Source organism: Perognathus longimembris, chromosome 1, assembly GCF_023159225.1.
Source record: "Perognathus longimembris pacificus isolate PPM17 chromosome 1, ASM2315922v1, whole genome shotgun sequence".
Taxonomy (NCBI): domain Eukaryota; kingdom Metazoa; phylum Chordata; class Mammalia; order Rodentia; family Heteromyidae; genus Perognathus; species Perognathus longimembris.
Window position 1 is genome coordinate 160,189,389 of NC_063161.1, and position 27,376 is coordinate 160,216,764.

At 64.4% G+C, this 27,376-nt stretch overlaps 1 protein-coding gene and 1 long non-coding RNA gene across 3 annotated transcripts in view; one reads left to right on the forward strand and one right to left on the reverse strand.

Moving 5' to 3' along the window:
- Positions 1-5,838: 5,838 nt before the first annotated feature.
- On the forward strand, positions 5,839-26,567 carry LOC125351046. Its single transcript, XR_007210910.1, has 3 exons — positions 5,839-5,911; positions 23,558-23,562; positions 26,558-26,567. It is a non-coding gene; the product is annotated as an uncharacterized LOC125351046 (long non-coding RNA).
- The window catches only part of LOC125350896 (guanine nucleotide exchange factor VAV2), a 137,208-nt gene continuing 115,790 nt past the window's right edge, over positions 5,959-27,376 (reverse strand). The window contains exons 12-28 of one of the 2 annotated variants that reach the window (XM_048345767.1): positions 25,236-25,322; positions 23,447-23,532; positions 22,372-22,504; positions 20,093-20,202; positions 19,160-19,261; positions 18,778-18,866; positions 16,694-16,710; positions 16,403-16,424; positions 15,514-15,641; positions 14,803-14,877; positions 13,948-14,000; positions 13,176-13,292; positions 11,969-12,056; positions 10,304-10,427; positions 9,670-9,756; positions 9,117-9,271; positions 5,959-6,356 (exon numbers count right to left, since the gene is read on the reverse strand). In XM_048345767.1, the coding sequence (XP_048201724.1) occupies positions 6,309-6,356; positions 9,117-9,271; positions 9,670-9,756; positions 10,304-10,427; positions 11,969-12,056; positions 13,176-13,292; positions 13,948-14,000; positions 14,803-14,877; positions 15,514-15,641; positions 16,403-16,424; positions 16,694-16,710; positions 18,778-18,866; positions 19,160-19,261; positions 20,093-20,202; positions 22,372-22,504; positions 23,447-23,532; positions 25,236-25,322 (1,521 nt within the window). In that variant the 3' untranslated portion in view covers positions 5,959-6,308. The remainder of the gene's footprint in view (positions 6,357-9,116; positions 9,272-9,669; positions 9,757-10,303; positions 10,428-11,968; positions 12,057-13,175; positions 13,293-13,947; positions 14,001-14,802; positions 14,878-15,513; positions 15,642-16,402; positions 16,425-16,693; positions 16,711-18,777; positions 18,867-19,159; positions 19,262-20,092; positions 20,203-22,371; positions 22,505-23,446; positions 23,533-25,235; positions 25,323-27,376) is intronic. The other variant, XM_048345771.1, reaches the window with a different exon arrangement.

Genomic DNA, 27,376 nt, shown 5'->3' on the forward strand with positions numbered 1-27,376 from the left:
CCAAGTGGTGGGAGAAGTCTAGCCTTGAGTGATAAAGCTAAGGGACAGCACCCAGGCCCTGAGTTCAAGCCCCAACACACACACACACACACACACACACACACACATACATGCAGAGACATATATACACACACAGAGGCACACACACACACAGACACACACAGACATATACACAGAGACACATACACACAGATACACACACAGAGACACACAGATACAGAGAGACACACAGATACAGACACACACAGACACACATATACACACAGACATATACACAGACACACAAAGACCCATCTACACAGACACACAGACACAGACACAGAGACACAGAGACACACAGATACACACAGACACATACACAGATACACACAGATACACATAGAGACACACACAGACCCACAGACACAGTCTCACACACACACACACACACACACACACACACACACACACACACACAGACACGGGAGCCATGCCTTTGTAGCCCTTCTTCCTCAGGGACTGACCTCAAAGCTCTGTCTTGGACCATAAGACAAACACGGGCAGTCACCAGGAGACCCAAACAGAGCAAAACCTGGGTCCCAGGCTCGGCGGGGCACAGTTCTGGCCCTAGGTCGCCACCCCAAACCTTAGGACTGAGGGAAAGGGGGAAGCGGAGGCACCCAGGGGTGTGTGTGTGTGTGGGGGGGGTCCTGGTCACCTCTCAGCCGCACTGGGAAGATGCGGGCCTGGAGACCCAGGTGAGCACTGCCCCCTGCTGGCCGCACGCACGCACGCACGCACGCCGGGCTTCCATTTTACTAGGAAAAGCCAAGGCGCGGAATGAGATCCAAAGAATAAAATGATCAGAGAGCTGCTTGGCTGCCACCCCCTGCTCTGTCCGGCCCCCAACCCCTGCCCTGCCCTCCTCCCACCTCTCCTCTGCCCTCCCTCCCACCCCCTGCGGGAGACAGCAGTCTGATCAAGGTGTGATTTCCAAGCCCGTCATTTGGCCGCGTTTGATCCGTTTGCAATACACCACTTGGAAAATTTACATGCACGGTGGAGAACTTGGAATGTTCCGACGGAGACTAAGACTGCTTACGGGCAGAGATGAACCCCCTCCACCCCACCCCTCCCCCACCCCAGCCCCCCCCCCCCCGCCCTCCACTCCTGCCTCCGGTCGGTCCCAAGGCAGCGTCCCCATGGGCTACCAAGATCCCATCCACATCTGGTAGCGCAGTGTTCTCCAAGTTTGGGGGTGGTAGTGGTGGTGATGGCATGTGCGTGCGTGCGTGCATGTGCGTGCGTGTGTGCGTGCGTGCGTGTACTTGCCATCCCTGGGGACTGAACCCAGCACCTTTGCTCCTCAGCTTTTTCTCTCACAGATAGCACTCTACCTCGTGATCCACGTCTTTTTTCTTTTGAACGTAAACCTTTTATTCGTATATTGACGATACCAATCTTCCTTTAGCGTTTGTCAATATCACTTACTGTTTTTACTATAAAGGGGATGTACAGAGAGGCCCATGCCTCTTTTTTTTTCCGCTGGTTAATTGGAAATAAAGAGTCCTTGGGCTTTTCCTGCCCAGGCTGGCTTCAGACCGTGATCCTGTGGCCTCGGCCTCCTAAGCAGTGAGGATTTCAGGCGAGAGCCACCGGTGCCCGGCTACCTATGTTGATGTGAAGTAGTTTTGACCGCTTGAACTTTCATTCAACATTTCAGAGCCATTCAGAAGTACTTTAGGATCCCAGTTATGACTTGCCAGCCTCAAGAGCTGCTGGGTTCTCAATCATTCCTAGCTTAGGTAAGGAAAGCAGCTTATGACTTTAACAGGAAGCAGTTCATTAAGAAATCCACGATGGCCCCGAACTTCTGAGGGGCAGAAAGGCAACACGAAGGCATTGGGGGGGGGCAGAGGGGCGGGGGGGGGGGCGAAGGTCGCGGGCTCCACACGATGCCCGACCCAGCGTCTCGGGCCGCTGCCGTCTCCTCTGCCGAGTGTCCGTGGGACGCGATGGCCTCGGTGGCCTCGCTCCCTCCCCCTCCCCCTCCATCTCCATCCATGGCGCTGTGCTCACGCCTCTCGCGCGGGCGTGACGGGGCTCCGACCCAGAGCGGCCGACTCGCCTGTGTTCGCTTCCTCCCTTCCTCCCAGGCGCGTCTGTGAGCTGTGCGTGCTCTGTGGCTGGTCTGTGTTTGCCAGAGAGGAGGGAGGGAGGGAGGGGGGAGGGAGGGAGGGCAGGCCGAGTCCTGGGCCCGCTCGGTTTAACGTCGTGCTGAACACTGGCCGAGGCCCCGTGGTGTCGTTGAGCCTCCAGGCTCGGGCAAGGGCTCCATGAAAAGACGGGGCCAGAGCGAGGGCGGCGGCGGGGACACGGGAGCCCTCGCCAGGCGCCCGCCGCTCCCGCCCGGGATTCCCACCGCGCCGCAGGCCGCGACCCGGGAGCCCAGCCTGCCGGGCGGCAAAGTGCGTGACACCCTCCTCTCCAACGAGCCACCAGGAAACTGGGAGGGGCGCGTGGCCCGAGTGGTAGAGCGCCAGCCCGGAGCTGAAGAGCTTGGGGACGGGGACCCTACCCAGGCCCCAAGTTCAAGCCCCACGACCAAAAAACAACAGCACACAGAGACAGAGATCCTGTGGAGGAATTTAATGATTCCCACAGAAAACTATAACCCACGCAGACGGGAGAGGGGGAGGGGAGGGGGAGGGCGAGGGGGAGGGCGAGGGGGAGGGGAGGGGGAAAGCAGGGAGAAAGAGCATTTAAAAAAGCCACTCAGGAGGTTGAGACGGGAGCAGCTCGGTTGAGAGCCGGCCCAGGAAGACAAACCCACGAGACGCTCAGCTCCAGCTAACACGCGAAAACCACAAGTGGAGGCGTGGCTCAGCCGGCAGAGCACCCGCCATGAGGGGAAGGGGCGGAGCCGGAGGGAAAGGCCCCGAGTTCAAATCCCAGTGCCAGACACGCACACACGTCTTCCCGGGACTCAGCCTCACACGGCTGGGGGTTTCCCTTCCCGTTTCTATCTCGTAGGCTGCTGCCCGCGGGCATGTGGGGGGGGCGGGGCAGGTGTGCGGGGTGCCCCCCCCCGTGTGGGGCGGGGCAGGTGTGCGGGGTGGGGCGTCCCCTGCGTGTGGGGGGCGGGGCAGGTGTGCGGGGTGGACCCCCGCCTGGGGGCCGCAGCGCTGGGCTGGGGCAGGGCGGGGTGCACAGGTGAGCGCTGTAGCCCCACCCTAGGGTTCTCCTCAGGACATGGCAGCAGCGGAGGTGGGGTCGGGACGTGGGGGGGTTGGGACGTGGCGGCAGGGGAAGCGGGGGGGCGGGCGGGTCGGGACGTGGCTGGGGGCGGGGCGGGGGGGGGCGGAGGTGGCGTCCGGGCGGCACGGTCCGGCAGAGGGGGCAGGGCGGCCGCGGAGGCCATGGTCGCCGTGGACTCGGGTCCCCGCCCGTGTGGCCCGAGGGAGGAAAGGCAGAGCCCCAGGGCTGCGCTCTGCCACCAGGGCCCGAGGTCCGGGAGGAAGGACATGGCGGCTCTGGGTCTGAGGCCCCAGGTTTGGGGGGGGGACGGCTCCCCACACCTGCCGGTGCGTGTGCAGCGGGGTGGGGGTGGGAGGGGGGCAGGGACCGAAGAGGGGGCCCAGGCCGGAGCCGGACGATGACAACCATGGGGACAGGCAGCTGCCGCGGTGGCCTCACCCCGCCTTCCCCGGCCAGACACCAGCTACGGTCGGGGCAGCAGGTGTGGAGGGGGGTCTGGGCCCCCCATCTTGAGCCGGGGACGAGGGCACCGTGGCTGCGCCCACCCTGGGCCTGGGCCACTCGCGGGCTGGGCGGCTGAACGCCTCGCGCGGAGTGGGGCTCACCGGCGAGTCAGACCCCGGGCCGGAGCGGGGGGGGGGGGAGGGTCAGCCCCCGCTCCGCCCTGGGGTCCCCGACCGTCACCGCTCTCTCCTCCTGTGATCCACTCCCACCGCCCCAGGAACAGGGCCCCGGCCTTCCCCGGCTCCACTGCAGCCGGGAGGGGCCCCGCGATGGGGTCCCCGCAACCTACGCTTCCTCCCGCAGACCTGCGGGCCGGAGCCCCAGCAGCCACGTCGGACGATGAAGCAACTGTGGAGGAGGAGGAAGAGGGGAGACCAGGAATGGAGCCCGGGCCCCTGATAACACGGGAGGGGGGCGGCAAATACCTGAGTGTGTGGGTCTCCTCTGTCACTCTAAGGGAGAGTGTGGAATTTTTACCTCCAACATAAGAGGTAACGGCTGGGACTCGAATCTTTTTTTTTTTTTTTTGCCAGTCCTGGGTCTTGAACTCAGGGCCTGAGCACTGTCCCTGGCTTCTCTTTGCTCAAGGCTAGCACTCTGCCACGTGAGCCACAGCGCCACCTCTGGCCGTTTTCTGTCTATGTGGTGCTGGGGAATCGAACCCAGGGCTTCATGTATAGGAGGGACTTGAATCGTACAGCAGCACCAGCCTCTCGGGTCTCCGGCTGCTCTCAGGTCCACCGGAGGCTGCGTGGGGGACCTGCAGTGGGGCGCCAGCCCCCGGAAGCCCAGCCCGGAGAGAGAGGCCCGGCCCCGAGAGGCCCAGCGCGCAGCCGGGCCGGCAGAGCCGCCACCGCTGGTGCAGGCGCGAGGCACACGAGTCCACCCGCTCTGAAGAAAGAGTTCAGGTTTATTTGCAGTAAAAAACCGCGGTCTGCAAGAGAACCGACTGGCAACTGTACAGCTACTGTCCCGTTTCCGGGGTCTCCACGGGCCGTGGGGACCCCACCTCCCTGACGCGCGTGCGTGGGGCTCCCGGCCGGCCGGCCTGCCGCCTGCCCGGCGCAGCGAGAAACCGAAGCGACGCGAAACGAAAGGGCGCCGAGAGCCGCGCTCTGAATCCCCTTTCCCCAGTGTCTTCCGTGACTCACAGCTCACGCCGAGACCAGCTAAAATAGACATCATCTGCTTCTCGCTATTATAAAATCTCTGCCTTATTCACAGGTAACGGGAGGGACGGAGGAATTCATCACACACTTCCTTCCCCTTGGGAAACAAACAGGTCAAACAAAAACACAGCAAAACCAACGAAAACCCCAACCAGGGTCAAGCTCGAGGTCGGCACAGGACAGGGAGGGGCCGCCCCCCCCCCAGGCCGGGCGGGCTGAGCGCAGGGCCTGTGCAAAGTGCTGGGTGCGGCCCGCTCCCGGGCCCCAGAGCCTCCTCCTCTGGGCTGGCACCCCACCCAGCTCGGGGCTCCCAGCTCCCGGCTCCGGCTCCCCCGCGCACCCCCTCGGCTCCGGCCAGGCCTGAGCCCGACGTGGACAAGCAAGTCCGGGCCTCGGCGGCTTTGGCACGGAGCTCCCGAGGAGACGGGGTCACGAGGGTTTTATGCAATGTCGGGGTACGGAAAATGGGGGGGCGTGGCCAAGCCAACCAGAGGTCAAAGGCCAGGATACCCGGGAGGGCGGGGGGTGGGCGGAGGCACCCCAAGAGCACTTATTTCAGGTTGGCCACGGGCTCAGCTTGCGCACCGCAGGAGTCCCTGGGAGACTGGAACCGGAGAGCCCCACCCCCCGGGGGACCCCTGAAGAGGGAGGTGGGCGAGGGCCGCCTCGCACGCTCAGTCTTTCCAGACAGCGCGTCCCTGCGGCAGGACAGACGTTCTGGGGTGCAGGAGGGGCCCCGGAACGAGGAGCAGGTACCGTTGAGAAGGGAGGAGGGACTGGCGATGGGGCCACTGTTCGTTCCTGGGGCCTGGGCGGGAGAGGGGCGCCGGCCTGGCGCAGAGGGGCGGCGAGGGAGCCGGCGAGAGCCCCGGGACCCCCCCCCCCCGACTCAGAGGCTCTCCTCCTCCGCACCCCGGGGCGGCCGCAGGCGGCCTGCCTCCGGCCCCATCTGCCTCCCAAGGCCCGGATCCCTCAAGAGCAGCAGAGAAGACAGGCGGCGAGTGCAGTGCCTGAGCGGATGGGGTGCGCCCCCCCCCGTCCCCAGCCCCCCCCCCCCCCCGGGACGCCAGCTGTTTAGTCCTAGGCTCCTGAGCACCATCTCAGCCCGAGGGACAAACCGTGGCTGTCACCCACAGCGGCTGGCGGGGCTGGCGGGGCCCTGTCCTCGGGCTGGGACCAGTGCAGATTTCCTCTATGTACAAGGAGGGTCCCCACCGCGTGGAGGGACAGGCCACCACGGCCGGGCGACGGTCACGCACCCTCCCCGTCCCACTGGGCTGGCGACAGCAGAAGGCAGGTGAGCGTTTCCTTCGGGAGCTGCGGAAGAGCCGGCGGGAGACTTCAGAGCCGGGGAAACTCTCCCAGGAACTTCCGCACGTCCTGTCGTCGACCCCGCCGTCACTGGACGCCCTCCTCCTCCACGTACGTCGAAGGAAACCAGCCGATCTGGAAGAGACCCGGGCAGGGAGGGCGTGAGCACGGGGTGGTCGGTGGGACCGGAGTTCTCGGGGGCCCCGGTGGGGAAGCCGTCGGGCGGAGCCGCGGCAGCAAACCAGAAACACGCCAGCCTGGACTTGGGTGGGGTCCTCTGCCAGTCAGGGAAACCGAAGAAGGAAATCAGGCAGGTCCTCTGGGGGAGATCCCGTCACCAGGGAGCCGGCCCACAGCCGGGGGGGGGGGGGGCGGCGGGGGGGGGGGCGACTCCCGGTGCACAGCGGAGAAAACCACAACGCAGCGACGCGGAACCGGAAATCAAGCGCCAATCTCAGCGGTGAAAAACCGTCACGACTGACGTGGAGACTCCAAAAGAAAGATCACAGGGCGGGCTGGGCCAGGCAGACGAGCAGACCGAGGCGCTGGAGGCGGCTCGCTAGAAAGCCATCGGGCAGAAGGAAACTAGAGCAGGAAGCGCGGGGGAGGGCGGGGGTCCCGTGGGGGAGGGCGCGGCGGGAGGGAGGAGGCCGGAGGCAGCTCTGACACTGGGCACACGCGTGGAGCACGCTGCCCACACAGCCCGGCGAGGCGGAGGGCTGGTCTGTCCCTCCCGCGCCCCCCGCGGGTGCGGCGAGGCTGGCTGTCGGCAGAGGAACACGAAGAACACGCTCCCAGAACACGCTCGACCTTTCTCAGAATCGATGGAAACCAGAAAGCGGAACAAGAGCTGAGATAAAACTCCTGCCAGCCTGGAACTCACACCTGGTGGGAACAGCCCTCGAAGAGGAGCGCAAGGCGATTCTTCCCAAGAGGAGAGCAGCACCCCCCAGAGAAGTGGCCGTTGGGGGGGGGGGGGGGTGGCGGCGGACAGGCTTTCCTCTACGGGAAATGGCTGTTGGAAAGTCATCATGGGATTGGAGGACGTAGAACAACGTCTAACAGAACGCAAGCGGTATGTACGGGAAGAGCTGTCGGGCGGTGTTGCTCGGGGCATCAAAAGCGACGTCCACCCCGGGTCGGGACAGATGCACTTTTAAAAAAACAACGTAGTTCTGATGCGCGGCTGGTCGGAGCTGCTGAGTGACACACATGCGCGGACGGCTATGCTATGGCCCCGCAAAACTCTCACGGTAGTAACATCACCCGCGGAAGGTGGCGGGCTCCGAGCCCCTGTCACAGCAGCCGGAGAGTCTGCGCTCCGCGCTCCCGGTGAGACGCTGAGGCACCGCAGGCGTCCCCACCAGAAACGGACGGCCGCTGTCCAGACACGAGCAAACCTCGTGACATAGTCCACCAAAACAGCAGCTCACCCGCACTCTCACACAAGTCAGTTGACCAGGGGCTCGCGGCTCACACCACCCTGGTAATACGAGCCACTCAGGAAACTGAGAGCTGGGTTTACAGCCAGCCAGGACGGGAAACTCCAAGAGACCCTTGTCTCCAATTAACCAGCAAAGAGCAAGAACTGGAGATGTGGCTCAAGCGATAAAGCACCACCAATGAACAGCAAGAAAGCAAGGCCCAGAGCTGAGGCGACACACACACACACACACACACACACACACACACACACACACACACACACACACACACGTCGGTCCTACAGGGAAGAAGAGAACAAGAATGCTCTGGATTAAAATCGCAGCAGGTTAATAAAACTGTGGTCTGGAATCCAGGCCCAGGGATTCAGACTCAGGATGCCTGAATCCAGGATCAGGGAAGGCCACCAAGGGAAAACGTGATTGTGAGGACTGGTGAAATTTGAATATGGACCGTGTAAGATAATTACCTTGAGGGGGAACAGACCTGGCCTTAGGAAACATGATTTGAGCAATTTATTCTCAAGTGGCAACAATGTACGAGTTCAGAGGGCGGCTGGGAAGTTGGGAGGGAGCTGAGTGCAAAGTGGTAACCTTGGAGGGACATAGCACGAAGACTCGTGTCAGAGGGTCTCTCAACAGCCAAGGCACGCGCCCCAACCTCTGAGGGGACCCGTTACATCACAGCAGGTGTCACTGACAAACCAAGCAAGGGGAACCGAGCAAGGACGACTGGCTAACCCCTAAGGAGAGAGAGAGAGAGGAGCTAAGTAATAAGTGTAAATGCTCCACACCGGCCCACTGAAAGGCAAAGCAGAGCAACAAGATGCCTACTTGGCTACTTGCCAAGCAGGCTGACTGGCCCTCTCAAGTCCTGTACCACGCCCTGTGGGTAGCTCAGCCCCAAAGAAGGCGAGGCATGTGGTACTCTGGTGCCCACCTGGGCCCAGCCGAGGGTCCAGAGGGACACCGGGTCAGAGGAACGGAAGGGCTCCGCGGGATCTCAGAGCGGGCAGGTGAGGAGTCACCGGTCAGCCTGGCACAGTGGAGGGGAGGGGAGGGGTGGGCCTGGGCGTGGACGGGGCTGAGCGGGCCTTAGAGGATGACACCAGCCCAGTCAGGGCACCAACGCCCCCCCCCAGCCCTGCAGCCCCCTTTCCTGCAGACAGTGCTTGCAAGTGACTAAACTGTGCGCTGGCCACAAAGGCAGCCTGACCAGAACCTGACGCAGGCGCCCGGTTTGGGGGGGCCTGGGTCCGTTCTGGGCTCATTCCAACGTGACCTGGGGCTTCATCCAAAGGTCCGGGGCCCATTCCCCCACAGCCCTCGGGGCTACCCCCTGTGGGGAGGAGGGGGCCCCTCCGTTGGCAGGTGCCCGGAACGGGCTGGTGTGCGGTGTCGGAGCCCGGCGGGGTCGGAGGGCCGCCTCCCTCGGCACGGTGGCCCCACTCACCCGTCCGTTTGTCTCGCCCTTCCACCAGCCCTGGTCCCCGCCGATGCGGCTGTAGATCTTCACCACGTCCCCTTCCCGCAGCGAGAGCTCCCTCATGTCCCGGGCCGCGAAGTTGTACCTGGCCACGGCGGTGCCGATGACCCGTGGCGTGAACACTGCGGGGAGAGGCGGGGGCTGAGCCGGGCCCACGGGGGGGGGGGGTGCGGGTAGGGGGGGACGCGGAGGGGGCCCGGCGCCTCCGCAGGTTTGGCCCGTGTCTTTGTGTCTGACGAAGGCTGGACTGGGCACCACCCACGGGGCCGCGCCACGGCAATGCAGACTGTCGTGGGCAGCAGGGCAGGGCCCGCGCCTCATCCCTTACGGCCCCCGGGTCTGCCTAGCCCGGAGCCCACTGAACGAGCTTAGCCCGGAGCCCGACGCCCCCGAGCGGCCCGCAGCGAAGCGGAGAGGGGCTCCGGTCGTGGTGCTGGACGGCACAGGGGTACGCCCCTCCCCGCCCGGCGCGCCCCAGCCGCGGACGGTCAGGCCAGACCAGGGCCGGAGAGCAGAGTACCTGACCAGAAGGGAGCGGAGGGGCCCTGGGGAGCAAAGCTGAGGCCCTGAGGACTGAGAAAAGAAAAGTTGTAGGAAGCACAGGAAGCTGCAAAGAGGCGAGAGAGAGCGTCAGGCGGACAGCAGGACCCGGCGGGGCCCGAGGGGGGGGGGGGCGGCGCCGAGGGGGGGCGGGCGGGGACCCGGCGCTGCCTCGGGGCACGGAGGGAGAGTGGGGGGGGGGGGGCTCGAGCCAGGGGTTGGCACAGCCGCCGCCCTGCACTGCCCCCCTCGCCCCTCCCCCAGCTCCGGGCCTGTCCCCCGGCCCTGGCCGGCTCGGCCCAGAAGCAAGCAGGCCCCGCGGCCCCACAGGCACCCGAGGGATGAGCTGCCCCAGCTCCAGGCCGCCACCTGCTCCGGGCCACGTTCAGGCACAGGCGGCCTAGGACCAGGCCTCGCTCGGGGCAGAGGCCCCAGAGGCCCAGGGCCCCTGCCTGGAGCTCCCTGCCTCCTGCTGGGCAAGGTCCCCGGGACACAGAACCCCCACCTGGCATGGGAGGGGGCTGCAGGCCTGGGCCACAGGACCTGGGCAGGGGGCCGGGGAGGATCTGGGTCCCGGAACGGGGCGGCAGCGGGCACCTCTGGGCACGGGTTACCTGGCGACCGGCTGGAGGCCCTGGAGGTGGCGCGCTCCCGGGACTTGTAGGGGAACTTGAGCGTGGTGTCCAGCTGTTTGAAGCTCTCCTTGAGCGAGTGGCACTGGTAGTACTCCACCAGCTCCTGCAGGGGGCGCACACTCGCTGACACCGGCCCCTCGGCCGCACCCTCCCACCGCCTCGGGTTCACAGGGTGGGGGCGTGGGGGCCAACAGACGGACGACTGGCTCGCCCCCCCCCCCCCCACTGGAGGATGCTGGGGCGGAAGACGCGCTACACTGCTGGCTGCCACGTCCTCCGCCAGGGGTCCAGCAGGGGACATGCCTCCAAAGAGAAGGGTACGCCACAGGGAACACGCCTCCCGGTCAGCCGCCAGGGAGACTCGGCCGCAGCGAAGGCCGGTCACCTTGAGGGGTCACCAAAGATGGGGTACAGAGCACTGGCTTTGAAAGGCCTGCAGCGCGAGGGCATCCTTGGGGGCTCGCCCGCAGACGGGGTGGGGATGAGACTGGGAGCACGGTGCGTGCTTAGAGTTCACCGTGGTGGGGAGAGACAAGGTTCTCAACGTTTGTGATCGGGAAAAGAAATAGACGGGCCCACTGGCTGAGGTCCGGAGGATCCACGTTTGAGGCCAGCCTCGACAAAAGGTTCACGAGAGCTAAACCTGAACAAAAAGCTGGTGCACCTGCACCTGTCCTACCCGCTGGGTGAAAAACCTAAGACAGGAAGGAAGAGCATAATCCAGGCCGACGCAGGAAAAAAGCCAAAAGCTATCAGAAAAATAACGAAAGCCGTAGGACTGGAGGTTGTGTTCACCCGCCAGTCAGGGCCCTGAGTTCAAACCCAGGATTGTCCCCCACCAAAAAAAGAATAAAAGCAAGAAAGGAAGGAAGGAAGGAAGGAAGGAAGGAAGGAAGGAAGGAAGGAAGGAAGGAAGGAAGGAAGGAAGGAAGGAAGGAAGGAAGGAGGCAGCACTGGTGGCTCATGCCTGCCATCCTAGCTACTCAGGAGGCTGAGAGCTGAGGATCTCAATCTGAAGCCAGCCAGGGCAGACAAAGCCGAGAAGCTCTCAGCTCCAACCGGCCAGCAAAAAGCCAGAAGGGGAGGTGCAGCTCAAGTGTTAGAGCGCCCGTCTCGAGTGGGAAAGCCAAGCAAGAGCATGCACGAGGCCTTGAGTTCAACCCCCGATGTGGCACTATGCGTGCGTGCATGTGTGCGTAATATACATGTATATATACACATGGAAGAGCAAGTGTCGTCCTCAAGTTACTCGGAGGAGGATTTTGCCCTCTGCCTCATCCCGGCTGGCGGGACCCCATCCCCATGCATGGAGGTGGGGGCCGGGCTGTCGGGGGTACACGTCTGACACGAAGCCTTATTAGATCTTGGTTTCTGTGCTCGCAGCGAGGGCTGTGTGAGCAGCCATGTCAAGGCGGGGGTGGGGACGGGTCAAGCTCTCCAGGACAGGCTGTTGGGGGGATGGGGTGGGGGTCAGAAGTCCCAACTCAGGGCCGTGGCCGGTTCCCGGCTCCCTTCCCCAGGCCCTCACGAGCCAGTTTCCCGGGGCTTGCCCACATCGGGGACACTTCCTGCCGGGGAGGAGGGGGCAGGAAGCCGGGACGGCTGGGCCTTGCGGGTGGGGTGGGGAGGCGGCGGGAGCCGTACCAGGAGGCTCTCGAACTTCTTGGCTTCCGTGATGTGGATCCAGTTGTCTTTCTCCACCACCTTGATGTGCTTCACCTCGTCATTGAACCTGCGCGGACACACGGCCCCTCAGCTGCCGCCCCTGCGGCCTGGCCCGGCCCGCCAGGCGGGGACGGCTCTCCCGGGCCTGGCCTGCGCCGTCGCCGACGCCCACTCCAGCGCGCCCGGACGCTCGCCCTCCTCTACAGTCTCCAGACACAGCCACAGAACTTGTTCCAGCCCCTCGACTTCCGTGGGGCTTTGTAAAAGGCGGGGGGCTCATCTGCTCTGGCTCCTGGTCCCCGGAGGCCTGGCTCCAGCCCTCCCACCCTACCCTACAATCCACCCCTGGGCAGCTTCCTTGAATGGCGGGGCTCTGGCTGGATGGGGGTGCCTCCCCCCACCCCCCAGGCCTTAGGACGTGGGTGGTGTGGGCTGCACCTGCTCAGGTGAGCCAGGCTGCTGGGGACAGCTGTGCCGTGCGTGGCCCACGGGGCGCAGTCGCAGTGGCGTGGGGACGAGAAGCAAGCAAGCTGCAATCCAGGACCCGAGGGCAGCCCGCTGGACCAGCCGCACGCCCCGGCCCCGGCCAGCTTGTGCCACTTTCTGTCACTTGCAGCCAGAGGCCCAGGCTGAACAGAGCCACTGTAGCCACCAGGTGGCCGGGTCACAGGGCCGGCCCCACCCAGCAGCCCCCACAGACCAGAGATGCCTCGCTGGACACAGGCCACCTTGCAGGGGGCCCCCGCGGTCAGCACCCAGAGACACCTGCCCCGAGGTGTCCTGTGCAGAGGGGTCGACTGCCCCCAGTCCGTGTCCGTCAGAGTCTGGAGGGGCTTCCACGAGGCCTAGTATCGAGGGCCAGACGCCCACCATTGAAAGTAGCTGCCGAGGGTCCCCCTGGGGTAGCTGGGGCGGAGGCAGGGGCATCAGAGTTCATAGAGGAGGATGCTCAGACCGCAAGGCAGCCCTGTATACTATATGTGACGGCCCCGCGGGCCCTGGCGGTAGCTCTTGCCTAGGTGAGCAGTAAGCCCTGCCCAGATCGAGAGCGGGGAGTGTGTGCCGCACACCCCGGCTGCGGCCGAGGCCCGGCACCCAGGCTGGGCGTGCTGGTCCCAGCACCAGACAGCAGCACCCCCGACACCCCCAGGACGGGGAGAGGGGCTCCCCAGTGCCCGTCACTCACTTGATACTTATGGCGAAGCGCTCGGCCTCCGCGGGCCGCTCCCTGATGAGGTAGGTCCCGCTGGCGTGGGACTTGAGCAGATTGTCCGTCTGCTGTCTCTCCATGTTGCCCGCAAACCTAGGCGGGGGGAGCAGAGCCGTGGACCCCGCGCCCGGGGAGCCCGCCACCGCCTCCTCCGCCCATCATCCAGACGAGACGAGGAGCCGCCACTGCGCACGGGGCGCTCCTGGGGGAGGGGCCGGCGCCGGGGGCTCCGCGGGGCTCAAGAAGGGCGTCACGGGAAGGGAAGGGACCCGAGGATCGGCGAGGGTGGAGCAGTGTGGGACAAGACTGCACGCTGAACTTGGTTCATTAGTTCAAAAGCAGCCTGTGCAAACCAATCCCAGAGTCCCGTATCTCCAACTAACCAGCCCAAAGCCAGGAGGGGGTGCATGGCTCGAGCGGTCGAGTGCTTTGGTGGATTAAAAAAAGCATGAGGCCCTAAGTTTGAGCCCCAGTACTGGCACAAGCGCGTGCACGCGCACGCACACGCACGCGCACGCGCGCGCACACACGCATACACACCCGGTAAAGCTCAGTTAAGATTATATTAAAACTTCTTCAACCCCAGATGCTAGCTCGTGGATCTGTTTCAGAGCCAAGGAAGCAGCTCAGGCAGCCTGGGGCTGAGACCCTTGCTCCAAGCCCACTCAGGAGCACCTGGGGGGCCACCCCCTCACTATAGGGGGGGCCACCCACCCAACGCCCATGTCGATGGCCATGACCCACTCACCAGGGGTACGCAGTGTAGTCGATCTCCCGGGATGGTGGCCGGCTGATGGGTGGCTGGAGGCAGAGCACACGAGTGTTAACGTCCCAGGGGGCGGGCAATGGGGTCTGTCGTGGACCTAACCCTGGGCCTGGCAGTGTCTGCGCTCGCCCCTGGACGGGGACAGCCCCATCTGAGGAGCTTCAGGGAGCTGAGGGAAGCAGCGACTTCCTTGATGGAGGGAATGAATGATGGCGTTGCTGGTGAGCTGCTCTTCATCCCCGGCAGGGGAGGGAGGAGGCGGCAGGAAGTCCCAGAAGTGGGCATGAGGGCTCATGGAGCCGCTGGGGGGGGGTGAGGTGTCTGTGTTCCTAGACTCAGCGCCCCTCTGGCCAGAGCTGCAAGGTGGTCTCACTGGACCCCCACCTCACGCGCCCACCAGGCAGGACAATGGAGGCCGGGGAGTGGCCTGTCCCGAGTCCCCTGACCCACCCTGGAATCTCCCTCCTTCAACAGAGCAGATGGGGCAGGCAGGGCCGGGGCTGGGGCCAGGCCACCCTGCACCCCCAGGGAAGGCAGGGGCCTCGGCAGTCCTCTGCTTGCTGCCCTTGTGACAGAGGACACACCACACCCTCGGGTGACAGACGGAACAAGCGGCCTTTCCTCCCAGCACCCTAACTCCCAGCCTGAGCGGGGGCCTCCTCCTTCCCGGGCCCAGGGTCCTGACACGCACAGCCGGGGTGCCATGGGCAGTTCAGTGCAGCCACTTAGCGAGGGGGTCTTGACCGCAGCTGGGGGGTCCCAGGGAGAGGACAGCTTGCCCTGGGGACCCCCCCACCCTTCCCCCTGCGGTGCCAGGAGCATTGGGGACCCACTCACCCGCCCATCCACGGGACACGGCTTCACTGAGGAGCTTGGAAAGTACCCGGACTTCCTGGTCTGCAGCAGCCGGCCCTGGAGGAAGCGGAGATCCGGAAGGGTCGGAAGGGGTCACACCGGGGCGCCTGTGGCCCCCTGCACCGGGGACGAGCGCCCTCTCCCCTGCCGCGGCCTGAACTGGCCTGGTCCCACGTGAAGAGGCGCCGTTCCCACTGTGGGGCTCAACACAGCAGCCAGGGCTCTGCCAGGCCACTTGAGAGACGGTGACCGCAGTGGGGACGGGGTGCTGGGACCTGGCGTGGCAGACCCCCAGAGACCCCGTCAGCACCCTCTGGACCTCAAGTGCTCGATGCGCTTTAATGAAGTCCCGCCCGGGGGCCGTGGCTCACGCCTGTGATCCCAGCTTCTCAGGAAGCCTGGGCACGATAATAACGAGCATTTAAAACGATTCGTTCTCATGAATGAGAACCGGGTGGCTGGGAACGGAACGGGGCGGCTCATCAGGACGGCTGTGGCCCCGTCGCCAGGGGCATGGAGCCCCCCTCCCCCAGGCCCCTCGACGGCACGAAGCTCTACGCACTCAACCTAGACAGTGGGGCTGGGACCAAAGACCAAGAGCGGGGCGGAAGCCAGGCCAGAGGTGGCCAAGACCTGGACAGGCGGCCCTCTCTCACCACGGCCCCCGCCCACCCACCCCCCCCCGGCACCCACCTCCCACCACTGTGACTCGGGGTCGCCCCGCTGCAGCTCGATGACGTCCCCCGTCTGGAAGGTCAGCACCGGCTTCCCGGGCGGGGCGGGGTTGCCGTGGTAATTCTGCACCGCCACCATCTTGGGTCCTGCAGACCACAGGGGGCAGGGGCGGGTTGGTGACCAGCTTGCCCTGGCCCACGGCCACCCCATCACAGGCCTTCCGGTCTGGGGGAACTCTCCGGAGACAATCCCCCGCCCCCCACAGACACACAGGCACCGGAGCCCGCAGGGTCCTCCCCCTGCTTCCCAATGCTGTCCGTTACGAACGCCACGAGCGTCAGCCACCGCTACCCACTTGGTGGGGGGACATTATCCTCCGACCTCTTCCTGTCCCATTCAGGTCTGTAAACTGTGTATGAAACGGGGGGCTGGGGTCCCCCGTGTGAGTGGCGTGACGGGGTCAGGAATCCCGGGGACTTCCTAAAGGCCACAGTTGGTGAGAAGCAAGTCTAGGGCTGAAATGGAGGTGCTGTCTGAGCCCCCAAGAATCTGAGGTTCACCTCAGATGGTGCCTTCTCTGGACCTGGAGTCCAGGAGCAGTCTTTGGGGGGACTCTGGTTTTCCCTGGTAGAGGTCAGACTTTATTCAGTATAAGCGGACGGTGCCAAGAATCCGCATAAAGGGCTCGGTGGGACATTCCCGCTGTGCCCGCAGCAGCCCGGGGCCCTGCCCGGGGTCGGGAGGGCCTTGGTGCGCCCACAGGCTGGCCCGGGCCCCGTGACACCCCCCCGCAGGCAGCGGTGGAGGAGGGAGGGGCGGGAGCATGGGAGGACGGCCGGGCAAAGGGGATGTCAGGGCGGCCACTCCCCTGGACGGGGGCGGAGGGACAAGTCCAGCACACACTCACCCGGTCCTGCTCCGGAAGCTTCCTGTGAGGACAGGGGCAGAGATTAGGGCAGGCTCTCCCCAACCTTTGACCCTGTCCACATCAGGGCCCCACCCCACAGAAGGGTCCAGGCTGGGGGGGTGCGGTGCGGGGCATCTGTGACAACAGTGTCCTCCACGGACCCTCCCCTAGATTCGGCGTTCTGTGCGGGCCACACCACGCCAGCTACCCAGGGTCCCCAGGGGCCATGCACGGAGCCCCCCTTCCACATGGGCGTGACCCACGGGAAAAGGGGAAGGGGAAGGGACTTACCAGGTCTGCAGAGGAACCTGCAAAGGAAGCAATGAGAGGTCAGAGGTCAGAGGCCCAGCAGCCCGGCGGACATGGTGAGGGAGGGCCACCAAGTGCTTCATGGTGGACACACCGGCTTGTGGACATCTCTGCTGTGCTAACAACAAAATCACGTGCATGCGTGTGCGTGTGCGTGTGTCCGCGCATGGGCGCACATGTACTGGGGCTTCAATTCAGGGCCTCACACTCTAACTCAGCTTCTTCATTCGAGGCTGGCGCTTTACCGCTTGAAGCTCAGCTCCACCCCTGGCTTTTTGCTGGTCAATTGGACGTAAGAGTCTCATGGACCTTTCTGCCGGGACCGGCTTCAGCCCCCCATCCTCAGCTCTCGGTCTCCTGAGTAACTGGGCTGACAAGCACAGAGCACCCGTGCCCGGCTTCTGACAGCAAATTCTTAAGTTCTGCGTTTAGGGAACCCACGAGGGAGACTCAAGACGGCACAGGGTTTCCCGCCTGGCCAACAAGATGCCAACTGCTGTCCAGGGAGCGGGGAGGTGCTGGGGCTCACAGGGGTTTTCTGCAGTTGATTAGCAATGCCTGCCGTGAGCAAGCCATGGGCGGGCGGAGCGAGTACTCCCGCTTCACGCTGCGCTGGTCAGATGGGAGGCAAGGTCCACCCCACACTGCCCCAGCACGGCTACTTCCTGCGGCTGGGGAGCCTTAACACCGCCCATGCTCACCACTGCCGGCTGCTCTGGGCACAGACACCCTGGATTCACAGACAGGGCGGGGGGGACCCCAGGGGCGTTCGTGAAAGCGCAGCCCCGCTCGGGGAGGGCTCCCCCACAAGGCTCTCGGGAGGGGCGGGGTCCTCTGGGGACATTCTGAGCCCCGTGAGCAGCACACAGTTTACCTGCCTGCTCAGCAGTGCAGAGGTGGACACTGACCGTGGCCAGAGGCGCGCTGCCCACAAGAGAGCAGCCTGGGTGCACAGCACCCCATCGCCCACCCCCACCCCCACCCCGAGGAGACACAGGGGCCCTGGAACATGGCCGGTGCAGCCAGAGCTTGGATCAGATGACCTGGGAGTTGCTAGTGCTAACTGGCTCTCACCAGACCTGAAATGCCTCCCCACGCCAAGAAAACCAAACCAAACCTGGAGACGGGGTGGGTGGGTGTCTCTGCCGGGCCAATCATGAGCCGCCCTCCCTCCCTCCCCTTTGTACTCCTCCACATCTCCCAAGTCTCCCATGGGAAACGACTATCTAACAATCAGGAGAAAAGTAAATACCCCCGGAAAGATTGTTTCCCAAAAGGAAGAAGAGACAACTGAAAAAATGCAAGGCATTTGCTTAGGATATGTCTAGCTGAGTTCACGGTCATGTTTGTTTTCTTCATGTCTTCCACTGTGTTTTTCCCCCTCTGGGTTTTTTTGTTTTGTGCTGTTTCTTGATAACTAAATATGTTAATTCTAGAGTAAAACACAGAAGTAGGAATGAAGCCTGCTCACGTGACAGTGTTCAGTCGACAGCGCAGAACCAACAGGCGAGGTGGAAAGGCTGGGGCCGGGCCGGAGAGCCCCACCGAGGCCTCCGGCTGGGAGTTTAGGGGGTGCCGGGTGCCAGGCACGGTGTGGGACCAGGGGCTGGGCGACCTGGGGACGTTGCGCTGGACGGGTCGGTGACCAGCCCGGGGCCAGCACTGATCAGTAAAAATGTGTAACAATCACTAAGTACACCACTGACCTAGTCACAGCCCGGAACACACGCAGGTGCTGCTCACGGCCCACGCACGGGCACCGGCCGGGGCTGCCCGGCCCTCCCTGGCATGGGGCTGGCTCTGTCAGTGGGACCGCAGGCTGGCCATGGGGTTGTGTGAGCCCTACTGGACTCGCCCCTCATCCGGTCGCACCGTAGTGACCCCACGCCCAGCCCTACTGCCCCGGGCCTGGGCCTCCGGAGAGCAGCCAAGGCGCCTGTCTGCTAGCGGAGACCCCACCACTGCTCTTCAGCCCCGGGACTCGGGGTGGTCCTCCTCTGGCTCGTTTCTCAGTGTCCTCAAGTGGGTGGCCCACGAGGAGGCAGGGCGCGCAGCCGGGTACTCACTGATCTTGCAGGGGGGCATCGCCTCCAAGCACTCCTTGTGAGCCCCGACGCCACACCTGGTGCACAGGTAGCCCTGGTAGAAGGTGCCCCTGTGGGGAAGGGCAGGAGGTCGGGGGAGGCAGGGCCCGGCCGCGGGCAGCCTCGGCCCGGGCCGGAGCCCCACCACCCTCTGGCACCCACCCTGGAGCAGCTGTCCTTCAGCGCCCCGAGCTTCTAGGACACCCCTCTTTCTCCAGGGGCCCCTGCGCTCTCCCAGACCAACCCAGCTAGGTCCCTGCACCCCCCGTGGCCCTGGGCACCCTGCGGCTGAACCCAAGGATCCAGGGGCCCCGGGAGATGCGAATCCAGGGGCGCAGAGGGCGTGGAGGCGGGGCAGCCTCACCTGAGGAACATCTTGCAGGCCTTGCAGTTGGTGGTCTTGTCAAAGGTGTACATCTGGAAGCTGTGGTGGTTGGCATTGGCCTTGTCGGGCTTGATGTTTGACCTGGGGGGAGGGGCGCAGAGGCTGCAGGGCCAGGCCTCCAGGTCCCGGCCGCTTGGTCAGGGCCAGGCCGAGCAGCTGAGGGCCCGGCTTCCCAATCAGGCTCTCCTCTAACACGGGAGAAGGCCGGGGCACCCCGCTTCCACCCTAGAGGGAAGAGAGCTCAGGGACAGCACCCAGGCCCTCCCTACATTCAAACCCCGGAGTTGGGAATATGGCCTAGTGGCAAGAGTGCTTTCCTCATATACATGAGGCCCTGGGTTCGATTTCCCAGCACCACATATATAGAAAACAGCCAGAAGTGGCGCTGTGGCTCAAGTGGCAGAGTGCTAGCCTTGAGCAAAAAGAAGCCAGGGACAGTGCTCAGGCCCTGAGTCCAAGGCCAGGACTGGCAAAAAGAAAAAGTCAATCAAACCCCAGAACTGACACACACACACAAAAACAGAAGTAAAAAGATAGCCAGCGCCAAAGGGCTGACGGTACGGCTTGAGTGGGCAAGTGCCCGCCTAGCAAACACCAGTCCTTGGTTTCAGACCCCCGTACTGCCAAAAAAAAAAAAGAACAAGTGAAAACAAGCCGCCAAGCCGTGGGTCCCGAGGATGGGCCGGCGCGGCCCGCGGTCAGCCTGCAAGGCTCACCCCAGGGGGCCGGCCCCGGGGGACGGCCACACCCACCCGCAAAGGCCAGGGCGGCGGAAGGCTCTTCCGCTCCTGGAAGCAGGCTGGAGCGGGCCACCTGCCTCCCAGAGGCCTCCACCAGAACCGGTGAGCAGCGCAAACCCCGCGGGACCCCGGGGCGGGGGGAGGGAGAAGGGGGGGCGAGGGGGGGACTCACATGGCCATCTCAAACTGCTCCATCCACCTCCTCTTCATGTCCTCCGTCTTGCAGAAGAACTGGAAGCCCTGCTTGCCTTGCAGGTGGATCAGGTAGAAGCCGTAGGACCACTGCGGGGACAGGGGGGCACACTCGCCACCGGCACAGCCCCCTCCCCCCCCGTAGAGACACGTGCTCTCCTGCTGTGCACGCACACCCGAGTGCACACGCACGTTCGTTACGCCCGTCCCACCCGTGCGCGTGCACACAGGCCCGTGTACCCGCGCACTGTGCCTGCCTAAGCTGTGGTGACTGTGCACGCGCACACACCCCAGCGTACACCGGGCTGCTGCACACATACGTGTGCCTGGCACGGGTTATGGTGTGCGTGTGGTTGTGTGCACCTATGTACACCCACGTGGGGGGGGGCATGCCCGGAGTTCCTCCCACAGGACATCCTGGGCCCTTCCCTACCTCCCCCCTGCGGGCTTGCCCCCATCCGCTCCCCAGGGCAGTCCCTGGGGGCCTCTGGCCGGGAGCCTCCCCCGGGCCCGTCCCCAGGTCCCCAGGCCGCCCGCCTGCTTTCCCTCCCCCTTACATCTCTCAATCAAGATAAGAAGGAAGGAAGGCTGGGAACGGGTGGCCATGGCTCCCCCCTCCCCCTCCTCCTCCCCCTCCCCCGCCGGGTGCACCCACTCTCTGTGGATGGGAAAAGGGCGTCCAAGGGGTCTGGGGAAAGGGGTTGGGAAGTGGGGCCTGTTTCTGTTGGGAGAGAAGGAGGAAAACAAGGAGGAAGAAGAAGGAAGGACAAAAAGAGGACCAAGGGAAGGCGGGAGGAAGGGAGGAGGAAAAAGGGAAGAAGAGGAGCAAACGGGAGGAGAAAGAGGGAGAGAGGGAGGAGGAGAAAGAGGAAAGATGGAAGGGGAAGAGAAGAAAGAGAAGAGTGAAGGAGAGGAGGAGGGAGCAAGAGGAGGAGCACAAAGAAAGGAGGAGGAAGGAGAGGAGAGGACTATGGTGGAGGGAAAAATGGAAGGTTCAAGACCTGAGACCTCACCGCCCGTGGGGGGGGCGTGGCCTCCCACTTTGTCTGTTCTCTGGGCTGTGGAGGGAGGGCGGAAGGGTGGGCTGAGGGAGGGCACCAGGGGCCCAGGGGCTTACCATCTTCCCATGGGACTAGGAGGCATGAGGAAAGGAAAAAGGGGGAGACAGGTCATCAAAAGCCTTGGCGCACCCTGGGGAGGCTGGCAGCCCCCACTGCCCAGCACCCTGAGTGGGCAAGCAGGAAAGGGGCTCCCAGGGCATGGCCTGCTGGGAATGCACCCTGCACCCCAGCTCTGAATGAAGCCCGGCGGCTGATCCTCCACAGCCTGGCTCCTGGCTCGCATCTGGACTGCACAGAGCAGGTGCCGGGGGGCAGGGGCCTCAGACGCCCTGCTAGCACCCCATTCCCACTCAGAGACCACAGCCCTGCCCTCAGCCACAGCCCCGCCCCCTCAGCCACAGCCCCGCCCCTGCAGCCATGGCCCCGCCTTTGACAGAAAAGCCCCACCCCCTGCAGCCACAGCCCCGCCCTGTCAGCCATAGCCTTGCCTTCTACAGCCAAAGCCCTGCCCTCTGTAGCCAAAACCCCTTTCTGCAGCTACAGCCCCGCCCCCTCAGCCACAGCCCCGCCCCCTCAACCGCAGCCCCGCCCCCTCAGCCACAGCCCCGCCTTCTACAGCCAAAGCCCCGCCCTCTACAGTGAGAGCTCCACCCCCTCGGTCAAAGCCCCGCCCTCTGCAGCCAAAACCCTGCCCCCTCAGCCAAAGTCCCGCCCCATCGGTCAAAGTCCCGCCCCCTTAGCCACAGCCCCACCCCCTGTAGCCAAATCCCCACTCTCTGCAGACAGCCCCGCCCCCTATCACCCCAGAGCCACCCTTTATGGCCATGGCCCCAACCCCCTGGATGGACATCAGTCTGAGGAGGCCCAGAGGAGAGCACCCCCCCACACCCCCAAGTCCTCCTCTAAACAGGACAGCAGGGATAGGGGCGGGAAAGGCAGGCCTGCTTGCTACAAAGCACAGACAGCATAGGCAAGAACCAGGTGCCAATGCGCTCTCTGCCCCGTTCCTGACCGGGGAAGCTGGGGTCCCGAGTGCCCACTGGGCGGTGGGTGCAACGGTCAGTGACAAGGTAAGGACGGAGGGGTCTTCCTGCAGGCAGGCTCAACCACAGCCAACGCCAGCGAGGCTCCCCGCGCGCAGGGCCCGGCGTGGCCCGGCCTCAGAGGGGCCCTGTCACCCTGGAAACAAGGGGCCCACCTTCTTGATGTCCTTGTTGTGCATGGGGTCGTCGGTCACCTTGTGGAAGAGCAGCTCGATGACCTCCTTCAGCTCATAGCTGTAGCCCTTCCTCTTGCAGACGATGACCACCTTGTCAAACAGGAACAGGTACCTGGCACGGAGGGCACATGTGAGTGCCAGCCTCGTGCCGGCCAGGTGTCCTGAGGCACAGGACGGCACCGTGTCTGTGGGGCCGGGCAGAAGAGCTGGGCCTGCGCACAGGTGGCCCCCGCCCCCCCCGGCCCGTCCACCCGGCATGCCGTCCCCCCGTCGGGCTCTGCGGCTCCTTCACCGCCCTCCTCGGCCTCTCACAGCACAGGGCCCATGCTCGCTGCCCGACTGTGTTTCTGAGCCCCGGGGTGGGGGTGGGGTGGGGTCAGGACCCTAATCGGCGAGAGCCCAGTCACTCACACACAATGGGCATTCAGACAGTTCTGTGTGTGTGTGTGTGTGTGTGTGTGTGTGTGTGTGCGCACATACATGCACGTTGGTACTAGAGATTTGAACTCGGGGCCTGGGGTCTGTCCCTGAGCTTTTCTGCCCCAAGTTGGTGCTCTGCCACTTCAGCCACAGTTCCACCTCTGGCTTTCTGGGAATTCGTCGCAGGTAAGAGTCTCGTGGGCTTTCCTGGCTGGGTTGACTTCAAACCACGATCCTCAGACCTCAGCCTCCCCAGTAGCTGGGATGACGGGGTAGGCCACCAGCACCCGGGCACTGGGTGGCTCTTAGGTCTTCCAGCTCACCCCAGCCTCCCCTACCATTGCCTGCGCACCCTGGGCAGGCTGGTGGTAGAGGGCTCACCTAGCTCTCCGGAGACAGAGCCGGACGGCAGGGCCCTCCCCCCCACCTCGGCTGTCCCCCCTCCCCGCTAGCCTTGCATCTGTGGCAGGGAAACCTGGCCGCTGGGGCAGCCTCTGGCTGACGTGGCTCACCGCCACGCGCGCAGAGAAGGAAGGAAGCGGTTACGAGGAGCCGCACGAAGCCCTCGGGCGGCCTCTCCTTCCTCAGGAAGGCCTGGCTCGAAGCCCGCCCAGGGGCTGCCCACCCCACTCACCTGTCTTGTTTGGTGTGGTTGACTATGGACCGGACTTTCAGCTCCCCGTCAATCTTTGGCCTCCCAAATTCCTCAAGTTTCACTTGCTGGGGAAAGATAAAAGTCAGAGAGGCCGAGTCAAAGGCCCTGGGGCCCTGAGCTGGGAGGCCTGAACACAGGGAGGGGTCCACAGGAAGCCGGGCGAGCGCTGAGCATGTGGGGAGCAGAGGGGAAAGAGGAAGAGGGCCAAAGGCCCGTCCCCACTCCCCAACCTCACCCCGGATTCTCCTCTGTCGGGGGAACAATGAGAGATTGGATCATCCGGGTCGTAGGAACAGACTGCTCCAGTCTAGAGCCTGGAATGGGGCGTGGTAGGCAAAGGCAGACGTCCAAGCTGAGAGCAACTGGAGAACAGGCAGTGCTCCAGGGACGGGGAGGGGTCCTCAGTGGCCATCTCCCGGGGAGGGGGGGGGCTCCCAGCCCAGAGCCCCCTGGGGGCTGCTGAGAGGCCTTTGCAGTTTCCCTTCGCGTCGTGCCTCTGCCGTGATCGCGGGACTTGCCATTCCACACGCCCTGGGCAGCTCCCAAGAGACTCAGCCCGGGCAGCAAAGGGAAGGGAAGATGGTGCTGGCGGCTCCCGCCTACAACCCTGGCCACGCAGGAGGCTGAGACCCGGCATCGAGGCTTGAAGCCAACCCGGGCAGAAATGTCTACAACGAGACTCTTCTCTCCAATTAACCAGCAAAATGTAGGACGGGAGGTGTCACTCAAGTGGTAGCCTGCCCTCCAGCTTTGAGCAAGGAAGCGAGACCCCGGGTTCAAGCCCCTTCCCAGCACATGAAACAGGGAAAACGTGGGACTGGGCAGCCATGTCTGGGTGTGGTCACCACAGGCCTAGCAAGACGGTCCCAACTTTCTCAGATCCCTGAAAGCCGCCAAGGGCAATGACCGGGGGCCTCGGTCAGGGTTCTGCTCCACGCGTGTCTTGTTCCGCTGGCACAGAGAAAAGCGTCACCTTCGCCTGGACAAAGTCCCAGGGCTGCACTGGCCCAGGAAACAGCTGGTGCCCAGGGACCTGCGCTTTTTCCTCATGTTTAATGAGTGCAACACACACATTTCATGGTACCAAAATCATGCCTCTCACTAACACCGTGTTTAGCACACTCCCAACGATCACCAACGTACACGGGCTCTGCTGTGTCCGGAGTGTGTGCCATAATCAGTCTCCTCTGCCTAAAGACTTTTGGGGGTTGTTTTGGCAGCCACCCTGGGGCTTCAACTCAGAGCCTCACACTCTTGCTCAGTTTTTTTGTTCAAGCCTGCCACTCCACTGCCTGAGCCAGACATCCACTTCCAGCTTTTTTGTTGTTGTTGGTGGTGGTGAACTGGAGACACAAGATCCTCTGGGGGTCTGTCTGCCCAGGCTGGCTTCAAACCTTGATCCTCAGATCTCAGCCTCCTGAGCAGCTGGGACTACAGGCGGGAGCTGCAGGCGGTGGTCACGTCTTTCTGAATCGTACGACTGCTCCCGCGAACACGTGTGCTTCTTTGGCTGACAACAGCATGGCCGTTTCCAGAGGCCCCAGATCCGTCCTTCCAAGCCCACCGGGAGGAAGATGGCACCGTCCCTCATGCCAGCCTGGGCATCTGGGCTGCTCTGCCCAAGCTTGCGAGACAGAGTCCTGGATGACCCCAGTCCTCTGAGCCCGGCACTGTCCCGGCTCTCCCTGGGGACAGCACAGGTGACGGTGGGCAGGACGCCTCCTCAGTCTGGAGGGGCCGCGGCGGGCGGCGGGGCCGCTGCACTTACCAGGTTTTCGATGGAACTCTGGAACTCGCTGATTTTCTTCAAGGTCTCTTTGTCCCGTTTCACTTCATTGATATACATGGCCAAGTCCTTTGAGAGCAAAGGCAGGGTTGGTGCCCGCCACGCAGCACGGGGCGAGCGAGCCCCCAGCCCCCGCCCGGGGGGAGAAGCATCGTGGCCACAGGACCCCGACTGTAACTGAGGCAGAGAAGGCGGCGCGGGGACTGAAACGAAGAGCAGACGCCACCAGCGGGCGCAACCACGCCCACAGCTCCCACCGGGGGCTTCCGGGTTAGAAGGGAAGACGGAGCCGCGGCGGGAGGGAGGCGTCCACCAAGCCACCATCTCCCCCCTCCTAGCCCGGGCACCATGAGTGGCCAGAAGATCCCCGCTCCTCGGGGAAGTGGGTTCTGGCCCAGAGCGGACGCGACGCTGCCATCGCCCGGAAGGCCACCAGGGGGCGGTGTCCAACTTTGTTCCAGAAAGTTTGCAGAGGCTTGATGAGGGGGGTGGAGGGGGGGAAACGCACCCAACCCTGCCAGTGGAAAACCCCAAAACCCAAGGAGCTGGGGAGTCGCCAGGCCGGGGACCTGTGTGCTGCTCCCTCCTTCCGGGCCTCGCCGTCCGCACCCCCCCCTCCCCCCAGCCTGGACCTTAGCAGGGCTGAGCTTCCCAGAGGGAAGGTTACTTCACTTCCAGTTCTTCTCCCCGCTCGCCTTTCAAATGAGACACGAATCCCCAGGGAAGGGGAACCCCGGGCAGGGACAGAATTCCCGGCCAGGCCCTGAAGCTGCCTCACCATTCGGCCTCGGGGGGGGGGGGGGGGGGCATCAGCCCCGACACTGGCTCCCAGCGAAGATCGCAGGCACCCGAGGGCGCAGGAGCTGAGCCCCGGGCCCCGCCCCCTCCAGCTCAAGGCCGGTGACGGCTTGCACCCCCCCCCAGACCCCTTCCAGCCCTGCAGCTACAGGAGTGGGCAGTGGCTCCCAGAGACGCACAGGGGACCCCACGGAGGACCAGGAGCGACAGGCAGGAAACGGCTCCAGCCAGCCAGCCAGCCGGGCCGCCTGCGGGGCCGGGAAGCTAGCTGCACGCTGGCAGCAGGCAACGCTGGGCGTGGGCTCTGGGGGGGGGGGGGGGGGCCAGGCGCCAGCTCGGGACAAGCCACTGCCACGGCCTGCGGACAGGTCTGGGCCGGCTCGTGCCCCGGAGGGAAGGGTTCACGATGGCTCACACACCCAGGGACAGGTCTGAACCGTCTCCCGCACTCCCACAAGGGGCCGCACACCCCAGAGAAGGTGGCTCATGTTGAATCGCATGCCCAGGGGCAGGGCCGCCCAGCTCCCGCTCCCCGGAGAAGTCTGCGCTGTGCCGGCTTGCACCCCACAGAAGGGTGTCACTGACGGGCGCCCCCCGGAGTCGGGCCTGCGCCCTCCCAGTCCCCTCCGGCTGGGCCGTCACCACCGGAAGCCTGTCTGCAGTGGGGCAGTGGGGCCCTCTGCGGGGCTCGTGCCGTGGCAGCCAGCAGAGGGCGGCATGGAATCAGAGGGTCCCTGCACCCGCCTGTGGTGCCCACACACAAGGGCACAGGGCCGGGGCAGCCCCCAGGAGCACGGGCTGTCACGGGAGCCCTCAGACAGCGAGCCCCGCTCCCCGCCTGGCCGGCTAGCAGAGGGCTAGACAGCAGGCCGGCCCCCTTCTAAGGAGGTACCTTGGGAAGGGCGAGAGAGGGGAGGGAGGGAGGGAAGGAGGGAGGGAGGGCCAGGCACTGGCGGCTCACGCCTGTACTCCCAGCTGCTCAGGAGGCTGAGATGGGAGAATGGCGGTGTGAAGGCAGCTCAGGCATAAAGTCCCCATGAGAGTCTCATCTCCAATGACTCCAAAGCCACGAGTGGCGCTGTGGCTCCAAGTGGCAGAGCGCTACTACCCTTGAGCAAAGGAGCTCGGGGACAGAGCCCAGGCTCTGAGTTCAAGCCCCACGACCACAAAAATAAAAGAAGGAAGGGAGGGAGAAGCTCCAGGCCATGGGAGCTACCGAGGAGCAGGGCAGACACCAGAGGTCAAGGCCACAGTCACGGGGGTGTGGTGGCGTGGCGCGGCCCCCCTGCACTGCTGGGGACTGGGCACGGGCTGGAACACAGGTG